This window comes from Nicotiana tomentosiformis, chromosome 1 (genome assembly GCF_000390325.3).
Source record: "Nicotiana tomentosiformis chromosome 1, ASM39032v3, whole genome shotgun sequence".
NCBI lineage: Eukaryota > Viridiplantae > Streptophyta > Magnoliopsida > Solanales > Solanaceae > Nicotiana > Nicotiana tomentosiformis.
The window spans coordinates 39,303,510-39,314,699 of NC_090812.1; the positions used below are offsets into that span (position 1 = coordinate 39,303,510).

Genomic DNA, 11,190 nt, shown 5'->3' on the forward strand with positions numbered 1-11,190 from the left:
AAAAATACCCCTTGATCTGTTAAGTAATCCAAAATCTTCCAAATTCCTTTTATTTAAATTACTTGTTGTTCTTCTTGGTCCACTATTTTAATTTCAAAAATTACTATTAATGTGAATGCTAAAGTTACTAGACTATATAAATTATTTATAATTTTTTTTATTACCAATGCACCCATTTATCTTTTTGTAATAAATAAAATTAGTTTAAAATTTTATTTATTTTTTAATCGTATACACACCATAGAATTTAGTGGGTCTATTTATTGTGTATTATATGCAGTTGATCATCATGTATGTATATGTATATTCAAATATATTTTGTCATTGCCTGGTTAGTATAGAGTTCGATCGACTAACTTAAGAGTGCAAAATGTGTAGGCATTTAATTAAAGCAAAGTTGAATTAGACAATGTAAAGTCTCCGAGGAACTTCAATTTCAATCACTAATACTTGCAAAGTCTCCATACATTTGGTGCAGCGAATTCATTAAAATTTGGATGTTCTAAATACTTTTAAAATTTAGAAAAGCTACCTAATTTTGATTTTTTAATTTACTATACTTTATTTATTGGGTTGTATTATTTAATATTTTTTTCTAATTCAGAAAGCATGTAAATGCCAATTATTTCAAAAATAGTGGACCAAGAAGAACAACAAGTGATTTAAATAAAAGAAATTTAGGAGATTTTGGATTACTTAATAGATCAAGGGATATTTTTAAAAGTTTACTAATTATATGGGTAAATTTGGCCCGATAATATAACGGTAAGGGTAAATTTGGCCCGATAGTATAACGGTAGGGGAAAATTTAGCCCGATAGTATAATGAAGGTTAAATGTAGACAATATATGAAAGTAGAGGGGTATATTTGGCCTTTTTCCCTTAAAAATATCCATGAATAATATATATAATCTAGTACCCTTAGCATTCACATAAATAGTAATTTCTGAAAATAATGGATCAAGAAGAATAATAAGTGACTTAATTAAAATTATTTGGGAGATTCTGGGTCACCTGTAGGACTTAGGGGTAATTTTTAAAAGTTTGCTAATGGTAGGGGTAAATTTGACTGGATAGTATAACGGTAGGGATAAATTTGGTCGGATAGTTGTCACGACCCAAAATCTAACCCGTCGTGATGGCGCCTATCGGTGGTACTAGGCAAGCCGACCTTCCCCAAAAATACTTCCAAACTAAATATAAAAGTAAAGTAAAGCTTTCCATATCGGGATTTTTTTCATAAAATTAAAGCTAAACTCAATATCTAATCAAAATGCGGAAACCAGTCTCAAACATTGGGGTGTCACTAGTCATGAGAGTTTAAGTATTTAAAACTATTTACAGTCAATGTCTAAATATCAATACAAAATGAAACAAAATATGGAAGGAGTAACAAGGTACTGCGGACACTGGCAGCTACCTTGCAGTCTCCGAAACTCAAATAGACCTGAACTCAACAACCTCCGTGATCAAACATACCTGGATCTACGCATGAAGTGCAGGGTGTAACATGAGTATAACCAACTCAGCAAGTAACAAAAATAAATAAGTAATTGAGAGGCAGTGACGAACTATACTGTACAGTTCATTTTAAAAGTTTTCACTAAAGAGTGAACATGCTTTCAAATCATGTGGTATAAGTCAAATCAGTTCGCGCTCATGTAAAACAGATATGAATCTTCCAGAAATTTCACAACAATAACAAATAACAACAAAGTGCAACAATAAATAAAAGCAAGTACAACCTCTCAAGGCATCAGTCACTCAACCCATCTCAACAGCTCACACTCTCGGCTCTCAGCCCTCAATGCACACTCTCAATAGGTACCTGCGCTCACTATGGGTGTTCAGACTCATGAGGGGCTCCTACAACCCAAGCGCTAATCCGCACGGACAACTCACGTGCTGCACGGATAACTCACGTGCTATAATATCATATCTGGATCCGCACGGACAACTTACGTGCTGCACGGACAACTTACGTGCCATAGTATAAACATAAGGATCCGCACGGACAATTCACGTGCCATAAAACAATACCTCACGACCAGGCCTTCAGCCTTACTCAGTCATGAACCTCTCTAGTCTCACAACTCTCAATAAAGAAAGGGAAAACATCCCAAATCAAAGTGTTACAGTATATCATCAGGGAAAACAAATAACATAGATTGAGGTAAACATGTACAAGAATCACTATGACTGAGTATAACTACCATAACCAGGAATATAGCTTAAACATGATTTCTAACATGAACACAATCAAGTTCTAGTAAACATGAATGCATATAAACACAAATAAAGGTTATTAGGCTTCACAGTCTCTGGGGACGGACTAAGTCTCAATCCCTCACGGCCTACATCCATACGCCCGTCACCTAGCATAGGTGCCACCTCCAAATAGTTATATTATACCAAACTCCGGGTTTCATACCCTCAAGACCAGATTTAAAACTGTTACTTACCTCAACAGTGTAGAACTCATACTCCAAAATGCTCTTTCTTCTCGAATCGGCCTCCAAATGACCCTAATCTAGCCACAAGCAATAAAATACAATCAATATGAGCTAAAGGAATGAATCCCATAAGAAAATACCAATTTATAGGCCAAATCTCGATATTCACTCACTCCCTCCTGGGCCCACATCTCAAAATCTGACAAAAGTTATAAAACCCGAATGCTCATTCACTCACGAGTCCATACGTATGAAATTTATCAAAATCCGACATCATTTGGTCCATTAAATTCTTAAATTAATTTCTCCAAAATCCCAAGCCCTAACCCCTCATTTTCACCGCTAATTTCTACTAATTAAATAATTAAACAATGAAAAATTACCATAGATAAGAGTATTAGAGCTCAAGCAACTTACCTCAATGAAAACCCCCTGAATATCTCTTCAAAATCACTCAAAAAGCTCCAAAAACCGACTTGAAAATGGTGGAAATAAACCAAAATTCGTGAAGTGTTCTTTTTATACTTTCTGCCTAGGGCTTTCGCACCTGTGACCAAATATGCGTACCTGCGGTGCCGCATCTGCGCAAGAAACTCCGCACCTGCGGAAAATTATTAATTTCCCCAACTTCGCACCTGCGCTCCATATTCGCATTTGCGACCACGCATGTGCGGAAAAGACCTCGCACTTGCGGACGCTGACTGACATCCTCATTTCCGCTTCTGCGGGCACTTATCCGCATCTGCGGACCCGCAGATGCGACCTCCCCTACGCACCTGCGGACCCAACCTACTTCAACTCCATCCAGACCTGCGAACTCCCATGCACGCCTGCGACCTCGCACTTGCGGCTCCCCCTCCGCAGGTGCGGAAATACTAGTAGCAGCAGATTCAGCTGCATTTTCCAACTTTAAACAATCCGTTAACCACCCTGAATCACCCCGAGCCCCTCGATACCTTAACCAATCATACCAACAAGTCATATATCTACATACAAACTTAGTTGAGCCTTCAAATCACTCAAAATAACATCAAAACACCAAATTACCCTAGGATTCAAGCCTAAAAACTTCTAAACTTCCAAATTCGACATCCGATGCCGAAACCATCCAAACCACGCCCGAATGACCTTAAATTTTACACACACGTCACAAATGACATCACGAACCTACTCCAACTTCCGAAAATCTATTCCGACCCCGATATTAAATTTTTCACTGTCGACCGAAATTGCCAAATTTCCAACTTTTGCCAATTCAAGTCTAATTCCACTACGGACCTCCAAATCATATTCCGGACACGCTCCTAAGTCCAAAATTACCTAACGAAGCTAATGGAACCATCAAAATTTAATTTTGAGATTATTTACACATAAGTCAATATCCAGTTGACTTTTCTAACTTAAGCTTCTACTTTAGAGACTAAGTATCTCAATCCACTCCGAAACCACTCCGGACCCGAACCAACTAACCCGGTATATCATAATATAGCTGAAAAGCACAAAAGAAAGCAGAAATGGGGGAAACAGGACTATAACTCTCGAAACGACCTGCCGGGTCGTTACATCAGTATGACGGAGGTTAAATATAGACAATATCCGAAAGTAGAGGGATATATTTGACACTTTTCCCAATTATCAACCATTGAACAATAAATTTAAGTTTTGTATACTCAGAGGGTTAAAAATATATGTTAATAGGTAACTTGAAAAAAAAAATTAACCGACTTGCTATGATAGGCTAAAAACTCACATTGATAGTGACGGAATTTTTATACTATACAATAATAATAATAATAATAATGTGTATAACTTAAATTCTAATTAAATAAGTTCCCTCACTATAAATTTTGGTAGGATTAAAATTTTATTTTGGTAAAGTATAACCTAACGATTTCCAAAAGTTTTACATTTGTTTTGGTTACTTAATTCTAATAAGACTTTTCATTCTCAATATTTAGCATAAGAAAAATGAAGGTTACCATGATATTGTTTTAAACTTAATCAACTTGAACTCTCGCAAGTGAACAATTTCAATCGTCTTAGATCTAATTAGGGAAGCACCCTCTCATTTTCTCGCGACGTATGAAATAAAAAGGTCCAATTTTGTGACGCCCATGACGGAGGGCGGACCGATGAGAGCAAGCAAGACTGACAAACTTCTAGGTTGGCAAGATTCTAAAGAAGGGGTATACAAGTCATTGTAGGCAAATCCTACATCGGATTAGGAGAGAAAAATGAAGAGCTTTATAAGGCTACATGAGTACGTGCGCTTTTGGGGCTCGATGTAGTGTAGCCCTCAAGATAAACTAGTGTCGGTCTAGACCCAAAACAGACAATACATGTTATGAGCTCGGATCGTGACAGATTTAATAAGCATTCTTCTTTGGCTCAAGCAAGGATGGCACTAGAATTACGTACAACTATCTGAAATTCAAATATCATGCTGTCAAAGTGGAGATATTTAAGAAAGATGGTCATAAAAGTAGTTCCAATTAGAAAGATTAGATTATTTAAGTTAGATAAATATCGAAGGTGCTTTTGTCAACATCAAAATGAAAGAGAACTAATATAATTGGTTCTTTTCTTTGCAACTGAAAGCCCTAACAAACTTGTAAATTTTTGGTGCTTCAAACAACTAACTTTCCATAATAGGAGAGTGTTTCGAGAGAAGTTGAAACATGACAACTCAAGCTTATTCGAAAAACTTTAATGTGCAAGTGGGAAATGACTCATGTGATGAAATACCCAATCCTTTTTCAAATTTATAATTTCCTTTATACATAAAGTTAAGAACTTGTATAAAATGTGTTGTTTTTGGCAAGCTAATCCATAAGTCGGGAAGAATTTTATATCTTAAAAGGGAATAAAGATAAACTAATTAGGAACAATTTTCCATTTATGGAAAATAAAAAAACAACTAAGTACAAACCATTTGTTTTTGGAAAAGAATCATTCTTTATCAACGTTGATAGGAAACTAACGATTGTTTTAAGATAAATAGTGTAAATGTTAAAGCTAAAGACAAATTTGTCGGGATTACAAATTAAGAGGTTCTTATCAAATTCCAATTTTCACATATTAGTCCGGAAAGAGAAATGTTGTGAAATCATGAGAGTAAATTTAGGTTAATTCGGATTTGTACAAGTTAATTTATGTTGAAAAAAATCACAACTATAACGTAATTATCTGTTTGGGTAGCATACTTTTTGTTTGTAAATAACTACTACTATGTGTTTATTTCTTGACCCAAAATATTTTCGTGATATTCAAATAAAATGTGTATGAATTAAACTTTTCATGCCTATTCAAAGGGATCCGGAAGAAATAGAAGGAGTAGCAAACAAATATGAAGAAAAGATAGAAACTATGTATGTAAAGCTTTTTAAAAACAGAGACAAAACATAAGACGTGCCATTAAATTTTACGCAATAAATTTACAACAAACCTAGTTTTATATCAACACGTGGGAGAATAGGTGAGGTGGTAGGGGAAATTAGGCATGTGAATTGTGAACAACATGTTCCACATGGCTAGATGACATACAGAGTGTTTAATTTGCTCATTACTTAGCTTGTAGCAACCCCAATATGATGTTTTTGTTGGATTTTCCACATATATAAATAGCTTTTGAGATCATATTCCCTAGTCTTTCTAGCTCTACTTGTTTTTCGGTGCAAGTAATTGCGGCCATCCACCACCATAAGCTAAGCAATTCCCCCACATTGTAAACCTTTAATTTAGAAAAAGGTTTTAATTTCTTCTTCAATTTATAGGCAATGAAGACACAAGAATTGAAAAAGTAGAAAGGAAAACAATAGGCATAAAGATGAAGCACAGAATTGGCCTTCAACTTTTCCCTCTATTGTCTTCTTCTTCTTCAGAGTTCCGCAGTAGCGATCATTCTGTGTAAGTCTCATAATTCCATATTTCCATCTTAAGATACTGACATATACATAATTATATAGTCAAAAGTACCAAGCTTATAGTTTACCGACGGGTGTTATCACTAGGTGTGAGTTCAATTATCACTGTTCCCCTTAATTCTCCTTTACCTTTTTCTAATCCCCAAATTTATAATTAATTAAAAATTAATAGAATGAAAGACAAGATTGTGCTCTATATTCTTTTCAAACAAGTTCTTCATTATATACTTTTTTCAAATATATATTAAGAGAACTTATGATATGTTATAAAACATAATTTTTTAAGTAAATGATATTGCTTTCTCATCATCATTTACATGAAAATATTCGGTGGTAGTTCACTGGTAGAACACCTAATATCTTAGACAAATGAATTTTGGTTCCACATACAGATGTTTCCATGCATGACGATATATTTGTTAATATAGGGCATGTTCGTCCACAAGAAAGCAGACCACAATTTTCTACAACGCACAAGATGGGGAATGTCATACATCTGAACTTCAGGCAAGCTATTTTTGATCTTTATTAGTCATTAATATTTTGAAGGGGAGCTTTGGCGCAATTGGTAAAGTTGTTGTCATGTGACTAGGAGGCCACATGCTCGAGCCGTAGAAAAAACCTCTTGTAGAAATGTAGGGTAAGGTTGTGTACGATAGACCCTTATGATCAGACTCTTCCCCGGACCCCGCATATAGCGGGAGCTTAGTGCACCCCGCTGTCCTTTTTATTAGTCATTAATTAGTATTTTATTAATTTAAGAAACTAAAATTGTTTGGAATTGAGACGTAATTCTTATAAAAAGTTGACTTCTTCTACTGATGAAATAAAGTTTGAAGAGAATATATCGCGCATATATATATATCTTGCTTTCTAATTTTGTTTATATTAGTAATTCTAAATTTGTTCAGATGCTTAATTCGATTTGTTATTGGATTCTCTGAAGTATAGGCCTTAGCCATCTTATGGCATGCAAGACGAGAAATGGAAGAAAAATATAATATGAGTGCGTCAAATTTGAGAGCACCGTCTCTGCAGTTTCAATTGCATAGCCCTTATGGGCTGTCCCTAAGAAAATCCCTACAGAGGTTTCTGCAAAAGAGAAGAGAAAGGAGGATTCAAGCAGCTAATCCATATTAAAAGAAATGATGTTGGAATCATAGGCGAATTCAGAATTGAGAATTTAGTGATCTAGAATATTGTGTGTGATTTTGTGATATGCGGATACGTCACTAATTTTTTTGCATATGTATCTGCACTTCCAACGGGGAACGTGATTTCAGCTGAATCTACCGAACTAGCTCTAAATGCGCTTATATATGTGTTGATTCCTAATTATCCAAATTCTCTCGTCCTAACTATCAAAATTTCATCAATATTGATTGGGAGGTTGGATTACCCGTATACTCGTGTGGTAATTGGTAATCCTTATGTCCCATTTATGTAATATTTTTTGCTTCCCGAGATTCAAACTATATGAACTTTGACTAATATTTTAAAAGTTATATTTTCATCATATTGACATGAGAAGAATCGTAGATTATAATACTTTTTGTATAGTTTTTGAATATCTAATTTTAACTTTAAAATATTAAATTGTTCTAATTCAATTTGGCTTCAAAGATTAGTCAAATTGACTTTCGATAAACAAAAAGTGTCATATAAATTGGGACATAATGAATATTTAAAATGCAATTTTCATCGTAAATCTTTTTAATTTTAAAGGACAAAATCTTTTATGACTAATATAATATTAAAATTAAAATAACCAAGTGTCGTACGAAAGTTAATTAACAAAACAAACATTGAACAACAATAAATAAAGCAACAAAAAAAAATCTGCATACGTAAAAGAGACACAATAACGTTTGGTCAATTGAATTATGTTATACTCAAAGATTTACTCCTTTTTTGTAGCATCATCATTTATCTCCTCTTCAGTATTACTGATCCTTTTACTCTTGAGAAAATTGACAAGACCTGCAAGACAAACATCAGCATCTTCACTCTTCATAAGTTCCTCAACAACCTCAGCAGGGGTAACTTGAACACTTTCAATCAACTCTTGTATTTCTTGAAAATATCCATAATTATTCAAATCATAAATTTCCAAATAATTAGCTGCCAACACCTTAAAACTTTCAATTGTCAAGTAAAACATATGAATATGCATGTCCATTCGTCCAGGTCGCAACAGAGCTGGATCAAGTGTCTCCTTGTAAATATAATAACCCTCTCATCTCCAATACTCGACCATAGCCCGTCTATGAAATTTAGCAATCCACCAAGTGTAAGCCTATCTTGATCTCGTGAACGAGAATGACCATATTCTGGGCGATTTTTAGTTCTATCTGGCAAATCAACGCTACAATCAATGTCTTCAATAACAAGTATAGCCCTATTTTTGGTGCTGATCAACAACCTTCTCAAATCTGCATCGCTCCTTATGTTAGAAAACTCTAAATCATAAACGTCAAATTTTAGATAGTTAGCAATTGCTGCAATCAAACTTGATTTCCCTGTCCCTGGTGGTCCATACAATAAGTATCCTCTTTTCCAAGCTTTTCCTACTCTCCTATAAAAATCTTTCCTTTTTAAAAACCTATCAAGATCCTCAATTATGGATTTCTTTAGTGTTGGTTCTAATGCTAGTGTATCAAAAGTTGAAGGGTGCTCAAGATTAACTGAATCCCAAAGTTTAGAATTATAAGTAAGACCATTGGCTAGAGAATGCAACTTAACAACTTTTTTCTCATGAGACATGTCTTTGGCTTTGTTGAGTACAAAAGGGATGTAACAATTCATTCTCATCATCTTTTTACTCAAACCTCAACAACCTCGTAATACTTGCACGAGCCCTGCTATATGAACTATTTATACTGAATACTTTCTTTCTTTTTTTTGTTAACTACGAGTCCTTTTGCAAAAGGGAGTGAATTTTCCTTTTTTACACAAGGAAAGATAAATTTTCCTTTTTAGAACTTGTCACAATTTTTTTCAAAACGGAACCAAAAGTTGCTTCTCTAATAACCAAAAAACTCAGTCTGTTTTATAGCATGTTTGGTGAAACTTTTAAAATCAACTTATTTTGAAAATTATTTTTCTCAAAAATACTTTTCAGAAAAGTTTTTCAAAAAAAAGTATTTTTGGTGAAAAATAATTTAATAGGCTAACCAATTTGAAAATATAGCAATTAGTGTTTAACCAAGCTTTTAAAAAGTGTTTATAAGTGTATTTTTCTCAAAAATACTGTTTAGAAAGATGCTTTTGGGAAGAAAAACACCTTTAACTTTTGGAAAAAAATATTTTTTGACAAAAGAAAGCTTGGCCAAAAAGGTTATAGTATTAATTTACTCTTCTTCTTTTGCCACCCAAAAACACCAGCTTCTATCACCAAACCACCTCTCATTACCATTATCGATCAATTTTAGAATATGATTTTTTATGGGTGGTCAATTTTATGCCAAACTCTAGTGGAGTAATCTTATCTATTTATTAAGTTATTTGATGGACATACAGAATTAAAGTTAGAATCTTATAAATTGTTCCTCTCCCGGCATCTTGAAATACTTAACTCCATATATATAGTGTGTGCAAAATCCTTACTATGTAAATATGTTTGTGTTTGATTTTGAAATATATATGGTGTAGCCATAATGAGTTATATTATAGTGGTGTTATGTGTTTTACTCAAAATTATATCAAAATATTTTCAACAATTACCTACCTTCCCCCCCCCCCCCCCCAATTTATTTTAATTAAATAATAAATATTGTCAAAAATGTTAAGCAATTATTGTAGGGTGAAAATCATTATTTTCCTCCAACTTTGTATCACACACATCTTCCTTCATATTTCAATTGAATGAATCTAATGCCTATTATATTTCACCCTTCAGATTATGACTCTTTTCTATTTTTTAAATTTTTTAAAATCACGGTAAATTATCTCTTTTTAAATCTATGTTATGAATGTGCCCATAGAACACATCACGTGTTATGCAAAAACTTACATGTTTGTATTGAAAGAGAAAAATGGACGGAAAATAATTTTGTCCCTACACCTTCAAATAAGGACATTATTCATTGGTTTTTAAAATATTTTAAACTTTTGTTTGTTGAAATAAGGACTTTATCTTTGTCTGCGTTAAGAAAGTATGAGATTTATCAAATCGAAACTAATACGTTGATTTGCTTTTTTGCTATTATTATTATTATTATTATACTAATAAAATAATTTTTATTATGCTTTTCAGTTTTTGAAACTACTTACAAGCTCGACTAATTCGGATTCATGCATGAAGTAAAACATTTCCAAGCTTGAATTCGGAACCTCTAAACCTTCAAGCCAGTATACTTATAAAATTCTTAGTAAGAAATTTAAAAGGCAATCTCTTTATACACTATCTATTCTAAGTATTGAGGTTTTATATTTTCGTTGGCAGGGTTACGTTTTTCCCCATTCAAACTTCTTAAGATATACCCAATCTATTTTAGTAACACCCACTCAAAAGAAAGTAAAAAGTTAACATTTTTTGGCTACAAATAGTAAATTGGCTAATATTAGTAATATTTTGTGAATTGACCAATTTTTATAATAAGCTACTTATAAATGGACATAACTGATAATTTTTCTTGAAATTAATATTTCAAAGAAAGTAAAAGATTCTTAAGTCAATTATTAGTAATACTTGTCACACCTCCTTTTTCCCGCGGGGGTAGGGGAGTTTTTCCAATTCAAGTGACATTAATCGAAATGAGATTATTTATTTATATCAAAGTCGCCACTTGGAATAATTTATGGTGTCCCAAGTC

The 11,190-nt window shown here is 33.4% G+C and overlaps 1 protein-coding gene and 1 pseudogene across 1 annotated transcript; one reads left to right on the forward strand and one right to left on the reverse strand.

Annotated features, from left to right (window-relative positions):
• Nucleotides 1-6,051: 6,051 nt before the first annotated feature.
• Nucleotides 6,052-7,780, forward strand: LOC104120410 (protein TIFY 5A-like). The gene is made up of 3 exons (XM_009632168.4): nucleotides 6,052-6,359; nucleotides 6,805-6,883; nucleotides 7,328-7,780. The coding sequence occupies exons 1-3, from the start codon at nucleotides 6,280-6,282 to the stop codon at nucleotides 7,514-7,516; spliced, it is 348 nt and encodes a 115-aa protein (XP_009630463.1). The 5' UTR covers nucleotides 6,052-6,279; the 3' UTR covers nucleotides 7,517-7,780.
• Nucleotides 7,781-8,276: 496 nt separating this feature from the next.
• Nucleotides 8,277-9,190, reverse strand: LOC104120412 (AAA-ATPase At5g17760-like; annotated as a pseudogene).
• Nucleotides 9,191-11,190: the final 2,000 nt, after the last annotated feature.

What these genes read in the sequence shown, in the direction of transcription:
- LOC104120410 (XM_009632168.4), top strand. Translation starts at nt 6,280, where the DNA reads ATGAAGCACAGAATTGGCCTTCAACTTTTCCCTCTATTGTCTTCTTCT. An exon ending in CGCAGTAGCGATCATTCTGT is followed by an intron (nt 6,360 to 6,804) that starts GTAAGTCTCATA and finishes TTGTTAATATAG; the next exon opens with GGCATGTTCGTCCACAAGAA. An exon ending in GTCATACATCTGAACTTCAG is followed by an intron (nt 6,884 to 7,327) that starts GCAAGCTATTTT and finishes TCTGAAGTATAG; the next exon opens with GCCTTAGCCATCTTATGGCA.